At 40.0% G+C, this 21,174-nt stretch overlaps 2 protein-coding genes across 2 annotated transcripts in view; one reads left to right on the top strand and one right to left on the bottom strand.

The window, feature by feature from the left end:
* The window catches only part of LRRIQ4 (leucine rich repeats and IQ motif containing 4), a 54,033-nt gene extending 46,580 nt beyond the window's left edge, over positions 1 to 7,453 (top strand). Inside the window, exon 6 of the mRNA XM_077488010.1 lies at positions 6,902 to 7,453. Within this exon, the coding sequence (XP_077344136.1) occupies positions 6,902 to 7,054 (153 nt within the window). The 3' untranslated portion in view covers positions 7,055 to 7,453. The remainder of the gene's footprint in view (positions 1 to 6,901) is intronic.
* LRRC31 (leucine rich repeat containing 31) overlaps positions 7,304 to 21,174 on the bottom strand; it is a 34,368-nt gene continuing 20,497 nt past the window's right edge. Inside the window, exons 6-10 of the mRNA XM_077488011.1 lie at positions 20,326 to 20,493; positions 17,228 to 17,395; positions 13,443 to 13,610; positions 8,737 to 8,904; positions 7,304 to 7,967 (exon numbers count right to left, since the gene is read on the bottom strand). Of these exons, the coding sequence (XP_077344137.1) occupies positions 7,651 to 7,967; positions 8,737 to 8,904; positions 13,443 to 13,610; positions 17,228 to 17,395; positions 20,326 to 20,493 (989 nt within the window). The 3' untranslated portion in view covers positions 7,304 to 7,650. The remainder of the gene's footprint in view (positions 7,968 to 8,736; positions 8,905 to 13,442; positions 13,611 to 17,227; positions 17,396 to 20,325; positions 20,494 to 21,174) is intronic.

Raw genomic sequence — 21,174 nt, 5'->3', positions numbered from 1 at the left:
CACACACCCTGGGCTGTCTTTCCCTCTCTCCCTGCAGGATATAGGGATACACATATAAAATACACTTTTTTTGGGGGGGGGGGGAGAGTTGAGGGGATTTATATATATTTTTTTGTGTGGTGGTTGTTTTTTGAATAGGGCTAAGAATTACACAGGATATGTAGGGGGGAAGGGGTAGGGGTTTACCCACCTTCCCTCCCTTCTGTTTTTTTTTTGGGGGTAAGAGAAAGTTGATATAGGGAGCAAGGATGGAAGGCGTGAACACAAGGAGATATGACCTTAGGTTGACACAACGACACATATGACACACATGATAAATATATATGTACACTTTTACACAAGTGGGGTTTTAGTAGGGATTAAGCAGTGAGGGGAGGGTTAAGAGGGCGGACGGTGACAACTAAAGGATTGAAGAGGGAGACAGGAATTTCTGTTAAAGATCACTAGTGGTACTATGGAGTATATATAAGGTGGGAGGGGTGAGAGGAGGGGGAGAATATATATATATATATATATATATATATATATACACCATATATATATATATATATATATATATATATATATATATATATATAAAATATAATATAATTGTGTTTTTTTTATTATTGTTCCCTCTTCGTGTTTCTCCTTTTCATATATATAAAGTTATATATTTTCTTGGAGATATATATGGATATATGTGGGTACATGGATTTTATATGGACCCAACATGGGCCGTATTGTATCTCATTATTAGAAGTGGTTCCTCTTCTGGTTCTCCTTTTTTCCTTTTTTTTTTCTTTTTGGTTGTGAGGAATATATGAATCACAGTTAGGGATTAGCATCAGATATATGCCTTACTGGACTGGAATTATGTATGTTTTTGTATGGTTATAAATATGCATCGAAGTATGGATATGAGGAGCTGGTGGAGGAGGTCGGGGATTCTCCTTTCTCGAATATGCTCAACCTCTTCTCCCCATTAGGTTAGCACTCATATAGGGTAGGAGGTATAAGAGTGCAAAAGCTAATTAGCTTAGGATACCTTTGGGGAGGTGGAAGAAGTGCACCCTCTCTGAGAGATTTTAGATGGGTGGAGGTTTTTCTTTTGTTTGGAATATTTTTTGTTTGTTTGTCCCTTCTCCTCTTCTTTTTTTTCTCTTCCCCCTCTCTTGCATCCCCTCCTCCTCTCCCACTCCTGACTTTTGGTATATCTCCTTCCCTGCTGAGAAGAACTGGATTCTATTTCAATAATGTAAATTAATGCAAAGGGGTTAAATACTCCAAAAAAGCGACGTATACTTCTTCAGGACTTGCAATGGGCAGTGAGCGATATAGCATTTTTTCAGGAAACACATTTTAGGGAGAATAACCTCCCCCTTCTTAGAAACAGATTTTTTCCAATAGGTTACCATGCTACTAATCCTGTGGCTAAGAGTGGGGGGGGTGTCTATTTTGATTTCTAGTAAGATTCCATGGTCATCCAGAGTACGGACTCTCCTGAAGGGATGGCAGAGGGGGTTCCACTCTTGGTTTGGGAGATGTAATATCATCAAAATTAATATCCTAATGAAGTTCCTGTATTTATTCCAGACATTGCCTATTGCTATACCCAAATATTTCTTTAAACAGATACATTCCCTTCTTACCAGATTCATATGAGCAAATAAGCATCCAAGAATTAGGAGATCTTTGCTGTCTCTACCTAAATGGGATGGAGGATTGGCGATGCTCGACTTGTATAAATATTATCAGGTGGCATTGTTGAGTCACCTGATTGATTGGAGTCGACTTGGGGATTGGAAAATGTGGCCCAGCTTAGAGCAGGCTCAGAGCAGTGTCTTACTGCAACAAGACGATTGGTGCTTTAGGGATCTCCCGAATAGTACGAAGACGCACCCGTTGATAGGACCTACCCTTATGATGGGATATGTGCTCTTTTCCAAAGGCAGATTATCGACAATAGACTCACCTCTGTTCCCTATTTTAGGGAACCCACAGTTTGGACCAGGATTGAGGTAGGAAACCTTTGGAAGATTGATAGATCAGGGGCTTTCCAAGCCTCTCGTTTTGTGACATTGGGATCCTGGCCCACGATACAGGAGATGATGGCAGGTCTTACAGTATACCAATTGGATTTTTGGAGGGCAGTGCAGCTAAGACATTTCCTCGATACCCTGACTTTACCAAAGAGATATGAACGAACGCTAACAAATTTTGAGGAATCTTGGGAGTGGTATATTGTACCAAACTCTCTCCAAAATATATGAATTGTTAGCTGCACCCCCGAAGATTTTCCGTTACCCTTCTTTAGGGATGGCCTTGCGGTTCGCCCGGCGGTCAGTTCGCGGCAAATTTTGCTCTTCGCGATTCGCCAAACCGGCGCACTTGTGGCGCTGTTCACGCAGCGGATATATGCGTTTACATTGTGGAGAACTTTGACCCATGACGACACATCCACCATGGGGTACAGGACAGCCAATTGAGACATTTCAGCACATGGACAATTGGACATTCCCCCTACCTTATAAATAGACCTGATCTGACGGCCGTTTTACATTCTGTCTTTTGTCAGTGTAGGAACAGGATGCTGTGTGGAGCAGGGACAGTCAGTTTAATTACTAGCTATTACTATTAGGTCCACAAAAGTCCTTTTAAGGACTGGTATAGGTGTACAGTATATAGGGTTGTAATACACTTAGAATATACTTTCTTTCAAATATACAAAGTATATTCTGGTGCACTGCTGCTGACTGTTATGCTGCTGAGTGCACTGCTGATCGATTCTGCAGCTGTCTTTTGTCAGTGTAGGGAAAGGACGCTGTGTGGAGCAGGGACAGTCAGTTTAATCACTAGCCATTACTATTAGGTCCACAAAGGTCCTTTTAAGGACTGGTATAGGTGTACAGTATATAGGGTTGTACACGTATAATCCACTTTCTTTCAAATATAGAAAGTATATTATTATGGTGCACTGCTGTGCTGCTAAGTGCTGGGGAAGTTTGTTTGTTTTTTGTTTTTATTTAATGTTGTTATTTATTCGTTTTTTTGTTTTGGGAGGGGGAAATATGAAAGGAAGAGAGGTTTTGACATACAGTGAATATAACATGTATAGCTTAAGAAGGAATAGCGATTTTGTTTCGTTGTATTAAATGAGTAAGGGAAAGACGTTATCGATTGTGTGTAGTATAAGTATATTATAGTCCATTAGGCAACAGATAGAGATGAATATTATGTTATGCACAATGTTTATGGAATGTATTCTTTGCTTGCTTCTCAATAAAGTTAAATTGGGAAAACAAAAAGTATTAGTCAGCGTTAAACAAGTTTATGGGGCCTTTTATTTACTGCAATTTAGCTCAGAAAGGACAGCATGGTGGTAGGTGTAATTAAAGAGTTACTAAACCAAATAATATGAAAATAGTTCCTCTGCCCCCCCCCCTATAAATCATCTTTTTACATTAAAATACTGCCACTATATACCTTTTTTGCTGATCTTTATACCACAGTCACATGATAAACTGCACAGTTTTCAGGTAAGAGGGGATTTCCACTGCAGCCTGTATACACGCCCACATGTGTGATGCCAATATCATGTGACTTGAACAGTTCAACTGAAAACAGGAAATGTTCTCTCCCGCAACAGAGGCTAAACAGAGCATGTGCAAGACGGCTACCCTTTACTGTATTATACGGTCTTGCCAAGATATACAGTGCAGGAGGGAAGGATCTGTCCATATAGTGTGAAACAGCCTTTTTACACAATGCAGAGGATAAACCCTTTAAGTTCCATAGGGAGTATAAAACATGCTGCTCTGCATATACAGACCGATTTTACGGTTGTGGGTTTAGTCACACTTTAACTTACACTTGCCTTCTGCAGTCTCTTATGAACTTATGTCCTGGAGTACTTCATTAGCTGTCTTGGAACACAATGAACAATTAATGGATGGCTTTTTTCTAAAATTAGAAGAAAAAAAAAAAAAGGGAACAGGGAAAGGCCTCATACACAGAGGCACCTGAGGCTGTGATTAACACAGAGGCACGTGAGGCTGTGATTGACAGCAGCGCGAGCCAATGGCTGCGCTGCTTTCCATCCATCCACTCCAGCCAATCAGCGGCCAGGCTGAATAGTGGAAAGGACGTTGGGGGACGAGCATGGGACTTTCGAGGGGTGAGGTAAATAAAACGGGGGGGGGGGGGGGCTGGGGGCGCAGGCACTGTCAGATGTTTTTTCACCTTAATGCATAGACTGCATTAAGGTGAAAAAACATTTACCTTTACAACCCCTTTAAGACTTATTTCTGTGCTCAGAAGACACAACTGTAGCATACATCCACCTGTGGTGATAAAAGCTGTACCAGATATAGTGACTATACTTGTATAAGTACGAACGTAAATCCCTGAAAGCATGCAAGCCACATCCAGGGATTTATGCCTGTGCCAAAATGACTACTCAAGTGTTATATTGAACAAAGATTAAAATGTTACTAGAGGCAAATTTAAAAACAAAATGTAAATAAAAAACAGGTTATACTTATCTGCTCTGTGCAGTGTTATTGCTCAGAGCGGTGGCCCCAATCCTCCTCTTCTGGGGTCCCTGGCGGTGATCTCTGCACCTCCTTTTCTCCTTGGGACTATCATAGTTAGCTGCTGGCTATGGGGAGAAACTTAGTCCCTGCACTCCCGCCCTGTGTGTCTATGGAGCCACGCTCCATAGACTTACACAACGGGACTTAGGCCCACCCCCCCACTTCCTCCTCACTGCATTTGATTGACAGAAGCAAGAGCTAATGGCTCCTGCTGCTGCTTGCTGTGTTAAGAGGAAAAGGGGGGAGAATAGATGCAGCTGTGCAAAGCGCTGATCACTTCTCCCCTCTCTTCCCCTTCACACGGGGAAAGGGGGGCACAGTGAGAATGAATTTTTTTTTTGACCTTAATGTAAACAATACATTAACCACTTAAGGCGCGGACCATTTGGCTGGCCAAAGACCATTTTTTTTATTTTTTATTTTTTTTGCGATTTGGCACTGCGTTGCTTTAACTGACAATTACGCAGTTGTGTGACGTGGCTCCCAAACAAAATTGATGTTCCTTTTTTTCCCCACAAATAGAGCTTTCTTTTGGTGGTATTTAATTACCTTTGCGGTTTTTATTTTTTGCGCAATAACCAAAAAAAGCGTCAATTTTGAAAAAAAAGGCATTATTTTTTACTTTTTGCTAGAATAAATATCCCCAAAAAAATCTATAAAAGAAACTTTTTTCCTCAGTTTAAGCCCATACATATTCTTCTACATATTTTTGGTAAAAAAACAAAAATCGCAATAAGCGTTTATTGATTGTTTGCACAAAAGTTATAGCATTTACAACATAGGTGATAGTTTAAAGGCATTTTTATTGATAATTTTTTTTTATTAGTAATGGCGGCGATCAGCGATTTTTAGCATGACTGCGACATTATGGTGGACAGATCAGACACTTTTGGCACAATTTTGGGACCATTTACATTTATACAGTTATCAGTGCAATTAAAAATGCATTGATTACTGTGTAAATGTGACTGGCAGTGAAGGGGTTAACCACTACGTGGCGCTGTAGGGGTTACGTGTGTCCTAGGGAGTGATTCTAACTGTGGGCGGAGGGGCTGTGTGTGACACAACACTGATCACAGCTCTCGATTACAGGGGGTGGTGATCAGTGACACTGTTACTAGGCAGAATGGGGGAAACGCTTGTTTGCATTAGTGTTTCCCCATTTTTCCTCTCTGTGAGACGATCGTGGGTATTCCCGCAGACATTGAATCTGCGGGACCCGCGATCACACTCACGAAACTCCCGGTGGGCGCTCATGCCCGCAACCCGCCTTTTAAAGGGCAACGTATGGTTAAGTACGCGATTCTGCCTGTACGTGCCCTTCTCCCACAGTATATTTGCGTGAGACGGTCAGAAAGCGGTTAGAGTAAATCATTTTTTTAATTTTAGTAACTCTTTAAAGCTGCGTTTACACTAGCTGCGGCCGCAGCTCACAGCAGGGGTCCGATGCATCCCTGTACACCTCTTCTGGTGCAAATCAGGTCCAAATTTAATAAAATAAATAAAATTCCCACAAATAGAGCTGTATTTTGGTGCCATTTGATCACCACTGGGTTCTTTATTTTTTGTGCTATAAACGAAAAAATACCGAAAATTTAGAAAAATAAAAATAACCATTTCTACTTTCTGCTATAAAACATATCCAATAACATAAAAAAAAAAAATAAAAAAAAAAAAAAAAATTTCTTCATAACTTTTGGCCAAAGTATTTTGCCGATTGTCAAAAAAAAGAAAGAAAACCTCAATAACTGTATATTGATTGGTTTTTGTGATAGTTATAGTGCCTACAAACTATAGTATAGTAGATACTGGAATTTTTTTTTTTTTTTAGTAATGATGGTGATCAGCGACTTATAGTGGGACTGCGGTAGTGCGGCAATAATCTGACACTTACTGATGCTGTGGGGAACTGAGTAACCACCACTGCCATCACCAGTGACACTAATACAGTGATCAGTGCTAATAATATACACTGTCACTGTACTAATGATACTGGCTGGGAAGGGGTTAACATCTAGGGCAATCAATGGGTTAAATGTCTGCCTAAAAATGTTTAGCGTGATGATTTTACTAAGCAATGTGCCTGTTTTTAGTCCCTGGTTAGTTATGGAAATTTCACCTTCTCTATTTGTCAAGCTTATTATCATTAAAAAGTGAAGCGCCTCAATTTTGGGTTGTCGCCAGAACAGAAATCAAGGGGGAATCTTCCAATGGGCACACTAGTTCTGGTGACACAGGGATTCCCCATACATCTCCTTTTTAGATCCTGCTATTAGGAATAATATGCAGTCTTTTTTAAATTGACTTTTCTAATTTCTTCACTGCAGATTCAAGCATTGTGGCGTGGGATCATGGTACGGAAAGGTCTTGGGCCCTATTCTTACCTTCTTCAGATTGGGAAAAAAAGCAAATCAAAGAAGGATAAGAAAGCAAAGGGAAAAAGCAAGAAAGGTGCTGTGAAAGGAAAAAAGAAGAAGTAGAAGCGAACAGCTATCTCACAGAAACGAGAGGACGTCCTGTTGTTGTGGAAACACACTGACATACAGTATACAGCAGAACTTTAGTGAGCATGGGCTTTGCAGACTATTATTCCCAGATACAATGGATGTGAGTGATCAAACCAGTTTCTCCTGTGACATTAAAGGTCTTTGTTATACAAGACATCCCATACTGTGCTAACACAACTTTACTTCACCGCCAACACACAATTCACATACAATGCCACACTCTCAGGCTGCTATATTTATTTGCTTTTGTGTTCACCATGAAAAAATCTGCACAGAATGTAAAAGACAAAATGTGTCGGATCCAGCAGTCCACCAAATAATATAGATTGCTCTTTAAATAAATTTAGCATAAAAATTAATGCAAATGTGTGATATCTATCCAATTACAAAAATGCATTTTGTAGCCTTACACAAATTACTACATGTCAGCAAAATTATGTATGGTGTCTCGGTATTATGTAACCGTGAACTAGCTATAGTAAGGATACAAGCAGGTGGAGTGCACCCAGTGCTTTATCTATCTCCCTTCCATCCCAGAGGAAAAACATGGAGAAAGTTCAGCTTTTAAATCAGTCATAGTGTATACTGATGTTCTTTTCCTTGCAGATTCTGTCGAGTTGCTGCTGTTCTGCTGTTGATAGAGTCCAGCGCTGCATCCCCAGTTCTTTCATCATAGGCAGCTTAGGTATGTTGGATATTAAGTGAATAAACCATGGACCACAGTCACGGACAGAAGCTGGCCTTAAGCTAATATCTAGTTCAGTTAGGTTCTTCAGAGCTGGGATACTTTCAAACAATAAGGACCAGGCTTCATCAGGTACAGTGTCATTGTAGGCAAGGTCCAGCTGCTGTAAGCTGTCCAGATGGCTGGCTTGTGCTGCTGATCCTGCAATACATAATATCACAGGACATTAGGGGCTCAATTACACGTGCTTCAACATACATTAACGGCTAGTTTACATTGGTTTCAAAACAAGGATTCGGACGCGCTTTGTTAAAGTTCTCTGAACGCTAATCAAAGCTCCGGTCACTAAATAAAATGGTTAGCTTACAGTCCTGTTTACACCTTGCTTTTTCTTTGGCTTCACTTCAAAAAAATGATACCCCATGTAGCTTTAGTGGTCTTTAAAATCGTCTTCAAAGCCTCCATAGAAGTCTATGGCAAAGGTCACTTGAAGCCCCATCAAAGGCCTATGGAAGCCCCACCGAAGCCTCATCGAAGCACCAAGCAAGGCTATACTTACTTTTCCACTGCACATAATTATATCTCTTGGTATTTTTGTTAAAATATACAGTAGATTGAAAAGGCAGATCCCACCCACCTACACAATCCCTAAAGCTGTGCATAAATGGATAGAATTTCAAACAAAACTTCTTAGGAAAATTTGTACGAAAAATTTCAGAACAGTTGTTTGTCAGTCAAAAGATTTAATTTGCTTCACATATACCATTAGAAATTAATTTGTGTGAGAAAAATTTTCTTTTGTATAAGCCCCATTTTAAATGGTGTACTACATATTAAATTTTTTTGGGTGGGGGAAGGGTTCTGTGGGTTGAACTAGATAGACTTCTGTCTTCTTTTTAACCATATTAGCTATATTACCACTTGGGGTTATCGGGTTCATAATACTTTTATCAAAAGCAGATATATTTACCTAAAGCTGCCAGGTCCTGTGTAATCAGGTTGCAGCTACTCAATAGTAGACTTTGGAGAAAATTTGCATTGCTCAGAGTTTCTGTAAGGAGTTTTAGATTTCCTCCAACACACTTATTCCAGGATAGGTCCAACATTTGTAGGTCTGTTAGATAACGTGTAGCTTCAGCTGGAGTTCATTAATATATAAGAGAAGAGAAAGTTACATAGGACAGAAGTAACATTTCCTTTGTGTCACATTTTACATTTTTGAAATGCATAGTTTTTGTTAAGACTGGAGCACAATTATAAGGAGTAGCTCCGAGCAAGGACTCTGCAAATGTTGTCTAGAAAGCTTTGCTGGTCTTTTAAAAACAGGGTGCACCTGATTTACCTTAAGCTGGCCATACATTATACAATTTTCATATGCAATTTCCTCTAGATTTACCTTCAAATCTGTAGTGTAAATGCCTGCCTCATTGCATACACATTGGAAATGTATAGGTTTGACCTCATATTAGATGGTATTAGATGGTTTTGGTAAATCTAAAGGAAAATTGTACAAGAAAATAGTATAATGTATGGCCAGCCTTAGTTCATTTTTTTTTTAAGAATTGTCCCATAAGGTCTTGCAGACAGTTTTGAGCTGTACACAGTGGCTCTGTGCGGGGCTGCAGTCTCTTACCAGGCACTCTGTACTCTGCAATCCCCTCCTTTAACAGACAACTAAAGCAGTCAATATACTAAGCAAATTTTGCCCAGTTCCTGATGGACAAGACACAATTTGTTTTGTGGGCAGCCTTCTCAGCATCCTCTATTCCAACATCCATTATGGTTGAAAAATTGATGGCCAAAAAGCAGCTGCAGCCACTGTTCATATATTCTGATAGCAGCAGAGGAAGATTCATTCATGCATTCGTGCCATCTAATAATTTTTTCCATTCAACCTGCAGGCTGAAAATGTATGTGCATGGTAGAACTGTACAATTAATTGTTAAAAAAAATAAATAAATCACAATCTCAAATTCAAACACCCCTCCCCCATGATCTTAATCCAGCGATCCACGATTGCAAAGCCGTTCTCTGCTCAGAGCTGTCAAAAAAAAAGAAAAAAAGAAAAAGAAAAGCAGGCAAAGTTTATCACAAGTGCCAATGGAAGTGAAATTACTGCACTAAACCACTATAGTGTCAAGGATGAAACAGAAAGCGGCTAACACTCAATGTCCAAATGAAATAAAAATATACAGTGTGGTGCTATAAACAAGGAAACAGAATGGACATGTCTTTGAACTATTTTTTAGCCTTCTTCTACACTGTATATTTTTATTAAAGTTTATCACAACATTGCTCAGAACTGAAACAAAGAGAAACATTGCATCATTTGGTTATTTTAGATCAAGGGGGTAAACTTTGGTTTGTAAATGATTTCATTTTAACCACAACTAAGCCTTTGTCTGACACTTGTTGCTTACAAGTTAAAATCATTTTTTTTTTCAAGCAAAAAAAAAAGTACTTGGAACCCCCAAACATTATAATTAAAATATTATATATATATATATATATATATATATATATATATATATATATATATATATATATTATATATACATACATATACACACACACATATAAAATATATATATATAAAATATATAGTGTGTATCACACTGTATTTGTGCAGTGGTCTTTAAAACACATTTTTTTTATAGGAGAAAATACATTTCAATTAATTTAAAAAAGAATTAAAAGTAAAGTTAGCCCATTTTTTTTGTATAATGTGAAAGATGTTACACCGAGAATCGTGATCTTTATTCTAGGCAAAAAAAAATAAATAAAATATGTGATTCTTATTTTATCCAGAATCGTGCAGCTCCAGCCTTACACTTGACAATGCAGTATTCTGTGCTTCAGCATACCTCTCTAGTGATCAGTGAATCCCTTGGCACTGCACCTCCCCTTATTTTAGCTTATGGAGGCATTTTTAACATGATAAAATGAAACTCCAGCCAACGTTTTCTCTATGTATGGATAGAGTGAGCACGATTTAGAACCTCGGCCAGGCTTTAAAGTTGAATTAACCGCCTCGCGACGATATACGTCGGCAGAAGGGCTCGTACAGGTAAACTAACGTACCTATACGTTTCCTTTTAAGAGGCGCGTACGGCGAGCTCTGTGAGTCGGGTCGCGGGTCCCACGGACTCGAAGTCCGCGGGGATACTGGCGATCGCCTCACGGAGAGGAAGAACGGGGAGATGCCAATGTAAACAAGCATCTCCCCTTTCTGCCTAGTGACAGTCCCTGTGATCGGGAGCAGAGATCAGTGACGTGTCACACTTAGCGATGCCCCCCCACAGTTAGAATCACTCCCCAGGACATACTTAACCCCTACACTGCCCCCTAGTGGCTAACCCCTTCACTGCCAGTGTAATTTACACAGGAATCAGTGCATTTGTATAGCACTGATTGCTGTATAAATGACAATGGTCCCAAAAATGTGTAAAAAAAACGTCCCATGTGTCCACCATAATGTCTCAGTCATGATAAAAATCACTGATCGCCGCCTATACTAGTAAAAAAAATTATATATAAAAATGCAATTAAACTATCCCCTATTTTGTAAATGCTATAACTTTTGCACAAACCAATCAAACGCTTATTGTGATTTTTTTAAACAAAAATATGTAGAAGATATGCATCGGCCTAAACTGAGGAAAATTTTTTTTTTTTATATATTTGTTGGGGGATATTTATTATAGCAAATGTGTTTTTTTTTTCCAAAATTGTCTCTTTGTTTATAGCACAAAAAATAAAAAACTGCAGAGGTGATAAATATCACCATAAGAAAGCTCTATTTGTGGGAAAAAAGGACGTCAATTTTGTTTGGGAGCCACGTCGCACGACCGCGCAATTGTTAGTTAAATCAACACAGTGCCGAATCGCAAAAAGTGCTCTGGTCTTTAACCAGCAAAATGGCCCAGGGCTTAAGTGGTTAAAGCCTAAACGTAACACTTCTTAAAAGTGTTACTTCCCCTCCATCCTTCATACTCTGTGTATAAAAGATCTATATACTTACTTTTTTTTTTTTTTGTCTGCTCTGGTCCGGTCACATGAGGGCAAAGGAGGAACCGGCAAGAGTGACTAGGCCATGGGAGCCTATGAGTGATGTCACGGCTACTGAATTCCCAGCCATTGTCAAGCCCCCCATGACACAGGAGAGTGAGAACTGCAAGATTACTATATCAGACCAGACTGGACTGAAAAAAAGAGAAGTATACAGATCTGTTTTTTTACACAGAGTAGGTAGAAGTCGATGTATGGAAGAAGGGGGGGGGGGACATTTATAAGAATAGTAGTAAGTGTTGGACTTGAATTCATCTTTAAAGTCCAGCTCTCTAAACTGCAGAGTTTACCCAATACTACCTGTACCAAAGACAGATCAGGAGTGTACATAATTTGTTTCTGAATGTCCGCCAGGATCCATAAATAGAAAAGGGTACACATATTGTGATAAATGCCACCCATGTGTTTTCGGATCATTAGTTACTAACTTTCACATATTGGACTACAGCTTACAAAGCCATCCACAACTCTGCCGCCAGCTACATCACGAAACTAGTCTCAAAATACCAACCAAATCAATCTCTTCATTCTGCTGAAGACCTCCTGCTCTCTAGCTCCCTTGTCATCTCATCCTATGCTGGCCTCCAGGACTTCTCCAGTGCCTCTCCCATTCTCTGGAACTCTCTACCCCAATCTGTCCAAGTATCTCCTACGCTTTCCATTTGCAGACGTTCCCTGAAAATACATCTCTTCAGAGAGGCCTATCCAGCCACCAAACAACACCTACATTTTCTCCATCAGCCCATCCCCCACAGTTATTACCTTTTGTATCTCTTGACCCTTACTCTTAGACTGAAGCTCTAACGAGCAGGGCCCTCTGATTCCTCCTGTATTGAATTGTATTGTAATTGTACTGGCTGTCCTTATATTGTAAAGTGCTGCGTAAACTGTTAGCGCTATATAAATCCTGTATAATAACAACATCATTTTTACAATGCCAGCAAGTTACAGTCTCAGGAAAAACAGCAACTATAATAATTTATAGCACAGGTGGTATGGTGCACAGAATCAGTTCTAGGACCAACGATATCTGCACTGTGTAGCAAAGCTATCTTCCCTAAGTCTATTTAAAAGGCATGCCTCTGACTGGATTTTACCTCACACAGGGGGAATGACCACTTTTTTATTTTCCCTGTAGTATAAAAGCAGCACAGATTACACATTGTTAGGCACACAATTAACCCCTTGATTGCCCTTAGATGTTAACCCCTTCCCAGCCAGTGTCATTAGTACAGTGATAGTGCATAATATTAGCACTGATCACTGTATTAGTGTCACTGGTGATATGGCAGTTAGTTCCCACAAAGTGTCAGTTAAACCGGTTTCACATGGGCCAAATGTCGGGAGACAACGGCAGTTTAAAAAAACAAACAAACGGGCTAAGCCCGTGTGTATGTCCGTCTGTCCGACAGAAGCAGATATACACTTGTCAGACTACCATGGTGGAAAACCAGCAGCCGACCGACTCCCGATCTGCGCTTTTAGCCAATATCAGAACAAAACAGCTCAGCAGGTGAGACCGGGGGGGGGGGGGGCACAGTTTGCCATCTCCAGGTGACCGGCACCGGATGACCTTGTCCCCGGACTGACTGAGATACAAAATCATACCTAGTCCTGCAAAGGATTCCTTCTTCAACATGCAGTTGCTGACATTTACAGATTTGAGCTTTGGCAGAAACCGCAATCGGCTGAAGAGGTGCTCTGGAGAAAGTCCTACGGTTTTATTTGAAGATATGTCCAGCACTTGAAGATTGGACAGCAGAGGTATGACCTGGGCTGAAACACAAAAACACATTTTCAGCTTTAAAATTGACAGTCCAGATCTGTGTTTAAAGGGCTATAGTTAAATACACAGAAATACTAACAGTAACCAGAAACTGTTCTACCTGTCAAAGCTTGTGGTTCCGTCCATCTAGACCTGAGTAGGGATGGGCGAACGGTTCTGCGAACACCGAACAACATGCGGTATTCGAGGCAAAATTTGAAAGCCGCCAGAACACCGTTAAAGTCTATGGGACACCAACATTAAAAATCAAAAGTGCTAATTTGAAAGGCTTTTATGCAAGTTGTCATAAAAAGTTTTTGGGGACCTGGGTCCTGCCCCAGGGGACATGTATCCCCTGGGGCAGGACCCAGGTCTCTTTACCACGCGATCAGCTGTGTCCAATCATGGCTGATCACGATGTAAGACAGGAAGAGCCGTTGATCGACTTTTCCTCACTCGTGTCTGACAGACACGAGTAGGGATGAGCTCAGGCGTTTACAAAAAAATTTTACAGAAACAAAGAAAAAACCTTTTTTTTGCTAAATTTTCAGTCTTTTTTTTATTTGGTGCATAAAAAATAAAAATTGCATAGGTGTTCAAATACCACCAAAAGAAAGCTCTATTTGTGGCAACAAAATGATAAAAAATTTGCGTGACTGCGCAATCATCATTCAAATTGCGACAACGCTGAAAGCTGAAAATTGGCTTGGGCAGGAAGGTGTATAACTGCCTGGTATTTATCTGGTTAAATAATGTGCCTGGGCTGTCATTAGTATGCCTGCAAATTGGCTTCCCATGTTTAGAACAGTACCACAACAAAATGACATTTCTAAAGGAAAAATGATCATTTAAAACTGATCGCGGCTGTAATGAATTGTCGGGTCTCGGCAATATAGATAAAACTCATTGAAAAAAAATAGAAAAAAGAAGAAGAAGAGCATGGGATCCCCTCTGCAGTCCATTATCAGGCCCTTTGGGTCTGTTATGAATATTCAGGGGAAACTCTAACCAAAATGTTTAAAAAAATGTAATAAAAAAAATTGCATGGGGGTTCCCCCAATAGCCATACCAGGCCCTTCCGGTCTGATATGGAAATTAAGGGGAACCCTGCGCCAAATTTTTTCAAAAAATCATGTGATCAGTTTTTAAATGACAATTTTTTTCCTTTAGAAATGTAATTTTGCTGTGGTACTGTTCTAAACATGAGAAAAATGTGCCACTTTACAGGCATACTATAGACACCCCCAGGCACAATATTTATTTAAATACTTTCACTTTAAGCATAAAAAAAAAACCAAAAAAAATAACTCACTGCTTCCGAAAAATGGCTGTTTTTCTTAAAAAAAAAATTTGCATTGATACATGTCCCCAAACACTTTTTATGGCAATAACTTGCATACAAGCCTTTAAAAATTAGCACTTTTGATTATTCATGTTCGTGTCCCATAGACTTTAACGGTGTTGGTGTGTTCTGCCAAATTTTTTGCCTGTTCACATGTTCTGCTGTGAACCGAATAGGAGGGTGTTCAGCTCATCCCTAGTCTTTAGATTCACCCACCCTGCCTCAATGCACTGCCACCTGATAAAGTAGGGATTGTTTCTCTGCTGCAGTTAAAAAAATACAGCTAGATCTTACTCATCCTCCATCCTGTGACTGGACAGTAAAATGAGAAGCAGCACACTGATGAGCCTATACCTCTGTCACTCGCTTTCCTCCTATCAGCTCTTTGGTAGCACATGAGCACTGAAGCACAAATAAGAAGCTGGTGCCAAGTGAAATTCTAAAACTCCTGGGGAACTAGCCACCAATGAATCAGTGGTGGCCCAATCAGCCACCTCTCGACTGACATCACTCAATTTAAAAGTCAAAGTAAGCAGGTGGAAATTGTTAGCCACACAGCTGATGGCTGTTTTTCCATAACTTTGGCAGCTGATGGTGCTGGCTGTCAGTATACAAGAGCTGTATGGATGTACAGGTGTGCATCTGTGTGTGTCTGTGTCTGTGTGTGTGTGTGTGTGTGTTATATATTCTCAAGGCAGCTCAGTGCCTCTATTGACACACACAGTGTGGCTCAGCCCCACCCCCCCTACTCCCTCTTCACATCATTTGATAGACAGCAGCAGAAGCAACAGGCTCCGATCTGTACACCCGTGCAAAGGGACAGACTGTGTACACCTGTATGATAGGACAGACTGAGGTATGATCCATGCATCGGACCCAGATGAACACTCTGGGATGCGATTGGTAGGCCCAAGTAAATTAGGCCTTAATGATGTATTAAAAACAGAGCTGAAATAATTCTGTGCCATCTACCTGAAGTTACCCCCTCCCACAGCACTACTCTGTGTGTATTAGAGATTAGAATGCTGGCAAGTGACTGCTGAAAGCAAGTAGCAGAGAAAATTGAGCTGCCAAATCACTGCAGGTAGCAGAGAAATCAGCCACTACAATGGGTACAATAATTATTTGATCACCTGCAGATTTTGTAAGTTTGCCCACTTACAAAGAAATTAAGGGTCTACAATTGTTATCATAGGTGTATTTTAAATGAGAGAGACAGAATATCAACCAAAAATCCAGAAAAAAAAACACGATACAAATGTTATAAATTAAGTTGCAGTCCACCAAGTAAAATAAGTATTCGATCCGCTACCAACCAACAATAATTCTGGCTCCCACAGACTGTCTACACTATGTGCCCCTGTGGTACACAGATGAGTCCTGTCACTTTAAGAAGGTGCTCCCAATGACAACTTGTTATATGTATAAAAGTCACCTGTCCACAGAATCGCTTTTTTCCATTCAAACCTCAAACTTCATGAGCAAGACCAAAGAGCTGTCAAAAGGACATCAGGGACAATATTGTAGACCTGCTCAAGGCTGGAATGGGCTACAGGACCATCAACAAGAAGCTTGGTGAGAAGGGGACAACTGTTGGAGGAATTATTTGCAAATGGAAGAAATACAAAATAAGGTTTCGTCTTATGAGGCAAGGATGATCATGAGAAAAGTGAAGGATCAGCCCAGAACTACACAGGAGGAGCTTTTGAAAATTCTCAAGGCAGTTGGCACCACCACAGTCACCAAACCATTGGTAACACAATACGCCACCATTGATTGAAATCCTTCAGCGCTCACAAGGTCCCCCTCCTCAAGATAGCACATATACAGGCCTGTCTGAAGTTTGCCAGTGAAGATCGAAATGATTTAGAGAAGGATTGGGAGAAAGTGCTTTGGTCAGATACGACCAAAATTGAGCTCTTTGGCATTCACTCAACTCGCCGTGTTTTGAGAAAGAAAAATGCTGCCTATATGTAAATACATGAATAGGCTGGTCACAGATTCACCGTCAGAAAAGGTGACTGAAGGCTTGCTGAATTCCTTGCTAATATTTTGCAGCAGCTTACTGAACACACTACTCCTAAACAAGCTAAAACGATGTGTTCATAGCCTTCATCAGAATGGCCAAAGCAGGAAGGCATGACCACAAGTTCAAAAACAGATTTTGTTATTGCAGTTACTAAATAGACTTGTGTGTGAATGAAACTGTAGTACCCACCCAAATGTGGTACATCAATTTGGGGTGGATTAACCCTTTTGTTAAAAAAAAATTATATATATTATTACTTAGTGCAGCAACATCGTCTTCAGATAGACAGCACTGGTGAATATCAAGTAGTTGCAACTGTTTGAAGGAGGTTAGACGAGCTGCTGATTCTCCGAATCCTCCACCAGCTTTCTTATTGCAGGAAAGGTCCAACTTTCTTAAATACGGCCAATACTGGAATGCAGAACCTGCAAAAAATAGGAACATGTAACTTTATGAATACTGCATGTCACATTTTTGCCAAATATGCCAGCCATATAGTCTACCATTCTACTAACTTCTTCTGAGCTGGCAGAATATTGGATCTGCAAGGCATGAATGTTACCCTCTTAAAACATATCTTATGATAGACAATTACGGATACTATGCTAAAATAAACTTCAAAGTACTATCCATTAGATCTAACTTGGCAAAGCAATGACATAAAAAAAAAAAAAAAGATTATATTATATATATATATATATATATACACACACACACATATACATATATACATACACATATACATATATACACACACACAACCTCTTTCATCCCAATAAATATAAACTGAAAAACGCTGTATACATAAATAAATCAAGTGGCTATGCACAGTACTTTCTTGTGAAAAAACAAAAAAACTAAATGGTTGAAAAAAAGCAAATGCCGAAATGGGACAGGGGCTTGCTGCCTTTACAAATAGCTAGAAAAATGTAAGCTGTAAAATATATTGCAGCACTCTAATAAAGAGGTGTACAAAGACTTTGACAACAAAACAGTCGCATGCATAGTATGGCACTGCTGACAATGTTGAAAGAAAATACAGTACTGTATATGTAATTAAAACTGTTTCAGTTCAGCAGGTTTGCTTAATTTTGACTCTTTGCTCTGAAAATACAGTACTTTTGTTAAAAAATGTCATAGACCTTTTCTCCAGTATGGGAGAAAGATGATCAACATTTTAGGAACGTTGTAAAAATTATCTGGCGTAAGTTGCTCAAAATAACCAAATAATACCCAGACCTATTGCAAATGGAGAGTAAAACATTTACATATTAGGCTCAGGGATCCCAGACCTTCTCAAACGTCTTCTTGCTATCATTACCGGAAATGTGTTCATGACATTTTTTGCTGAGCATGGAACAGGGGCACTGTAGCCTTCTTCCAAGATCTGTTTAAATAAATGCCCCAGGAACACCTTTTTTTTTTGCTGTGTGTCCAGCAAGCCACTGTAGGCTGAGAATGCACAATAGTTAGGGGGACCAAAAGTACAATCTCAGCTTACAGTGGCTTGCTGGACACAGCAAAAAAAAAGTGTTCCTGGAAAGTTTTTTTAAATGTTGGCAAATGTGTTCCTCCCCATAAGATAGAAGACGTGTTCAATATTATACAGAAAGAGCTGTGAACAATGCAGACTGATAACAGTCTGCAGAGACAAAAACTTATACAAAATTAACTGCTCACAACATTTATGGCAGGATCAATTTTTTTTTATTTTTGCACTTATGCGCAAAGTGCTTTCAATGGTATATGTAGTGCTGCCCCCGCAGGAGCTGTTTAAGTATATTTGGTTCCATACTCTGCCTGTTAACCCCAACAACAGCCCCTTCTGGCACACCTGACAATAGTGTAAGTTATGATAAAACACAGAAATTGTCTTTACTGCAATATTTCTGTGGGAAAGTAATAAACAGTATATATGTTCACATTCAACTGGAGAGCAATAACTGAAATTAAGACCAATACAGCTCAATACTACATTCAGGGTGCTTTCAGGGGATTCCAAACCTGAGAATAACCCCAAGAGCAGAGGCAAACACTTTAATAACAATAAATCAAAATATGGTAATCTGTACCAGATTGGTTACCTTTACTCGGGTTGGCTCTGCGAGTCCAGGCAGGAGAGCAGAGAAATTCCCCCCTTTGTGTCAGGCCTCTCTCTTCTGCCCCCTGACACCACAGGCCCAACTTCAAATACTGTACTCAAATCCCTATTTAATGGCTTAACCTTCCAAATAAACTGCCCCCCACACCCACTACATATACAGAGCCCTGAGTATGTGTGCGAGTGCCCATATGGGACTAGTAACTTCAATCCCTTTGAAGAAGGATGAGGTTTTGTATGTTCATCTAGCCACTCTTGTTGGTGCATTTAAACTCCTGAAAAGCAGGGCCAAACAACACAACTGGCCTGGATTATCAAGTAAAGAATGCAGGATCTTCCTCAGCAAGGTGAACCAACAATGGTGTCTGTACACAGTGTCTCTATGACTGGATGGCCTTATACTTCAGCCCTATGGCACTATAAGAGACAGCAAGATGCCTAACAGCAATGATGTCTGTATACAGTGTCCTTTTAACTGTGTGTGCAGTGTCCTTGCTTCCTGCAAATGGGCGAAAGCCCTCTCACCCAATCCTGTGGCCAAGGCCCAAACAAACATCCTGGAACAGGCAGGCTCTTCCAGGGACACGACTGGTCACCTCACACTGGAATGCTTCACACCGTTGGTGCAGGTTCTTCTGGATATGCACCTGGGATCACCCTCCCTCAGGCTGGATGTCCTGACTGGCTGTGGCTGCCTGAAATCACACAGTGGACTGACCTAAAAGGCAGCACCTCTCCCCTAGGTCTAATCTGGTCCTCTGCCTCGTGGAGTCTGAGCAATTTTCTCATCTATACTATCAGCAAGATTGAGTCCCTGGTTCCTTTTCTAAGAAAGAAAGAAAGAAAGAAAGAAAGAAAGAAAGAAAGAAAGAAAGAAAGAAAGAAAGAAAGAAAGAAAGAAAGAAAGAAAGAAAGAAAGAAAGAAAGAAAGAAAGAAAGAAAGAAAGAAAGAAAGAAAGAAAGAAAGAAAGAAAGAAAGAAAGAAAGAAAGAAAGAAAGAAAGAAAGAAAGAAAGAAAGAAAGAAAGAAAGAAAGAAAGAAAGAAAGAAAGAAAGAAAGAAAATATCCCACTCAGAAACTGACAGGCACTTTCTCCCTCACAGAAGAAGAAGCTTGGCCAGGCAGTGAGATATGCAGAGGACAACCGTTACATATATTTAACAGAACACAACAGAAGCTCATTGATCTGGCTTTACATACACTGTAATAACAAAGGTGGAGCTAGGCTTTTTAACAGAATAAATAATAACTCACTCAGATACTGTATACTGTCCCGATGCAAACCAGTAGAACGCAGTTTTAACACACCCAAGCAAGAGCAGTGTTTGAGCTCTTCAGTAAGATTTTTGATTTTACTTCCAACTTCTTTGTTCTCCGAAAGGTCCAAAAATTCCAGCCTTGACATTTTTCCAATAACAGGTGCTGAGAAAAATAGAATTTATTTTTTATCACCTTGTTGGACAACCTGTGTTCTTCTGACAACAGCTACCAGTTCACAGGGGTATCATATTTGTGTGAAGAGCTAATAGGTGGAAGCTTCATTGCATGGATGCGTTTCACTTCATACCACTTCATTATGCCACACATTAAGTCTTCTGTGGCCTTAACTCTTTTGGAACTGCTATTTATTGGACCAGACAATATTTTTCCAGCCATTTACAGTCCAGTGCTAGTGTTCCAGCCCAGTGGCAAATGCACCAGATAGGGGGAGGATTGATAAAAGGGTGATTTTCCTCTGCTTGGCCATCCTGAATGCCACGCTGCAATGCTAGACTCCTGGTGTTAATCCTATGATGCCCATAGACTTCTGCAGATCAGTTGTTTCACCTCCCTGGCATTACCCCAAGCATTACTTGGACAAATAATTGAATGTTAAAATGGTTACCATGAGTAATGCTTGGGGTCAACAATTTTTACATTGCATTCCCAGCCCTGGTAACATTCAGGGTTAATGCCAGAGAGATAAACGAACCGACCCCCAGATGTCTACCGTCATCACAGTGTGATTCAAATTAAAATTAGTGTAGACTGAGACTGGTATTTATACGTCCTAGAACATTCTCCTCCAGCAAGGATGATGAATATGCATATAGATACATACTA

Source organism: Lithobates pipiens, unplaced genomic scaffold (assembly GCF_037356315.1).
Source record: "Lithobates pipiens isolate NorthernLeopardFrog02 unplaced genomic scaffold, aLitPip1_a1.2 Scaffold_18, whole genome shotgun sequence".
NCBI classification, from domain to species: domain Eukaryota; kingdom Metazoa; phylum Chordata; class Amphibia; order Anura; family Ranidae; genus Lithobates; species Lithobates pipiens.
This window is presented reverse-complemented; position numbering and strand designations above follow the sequence as displayed.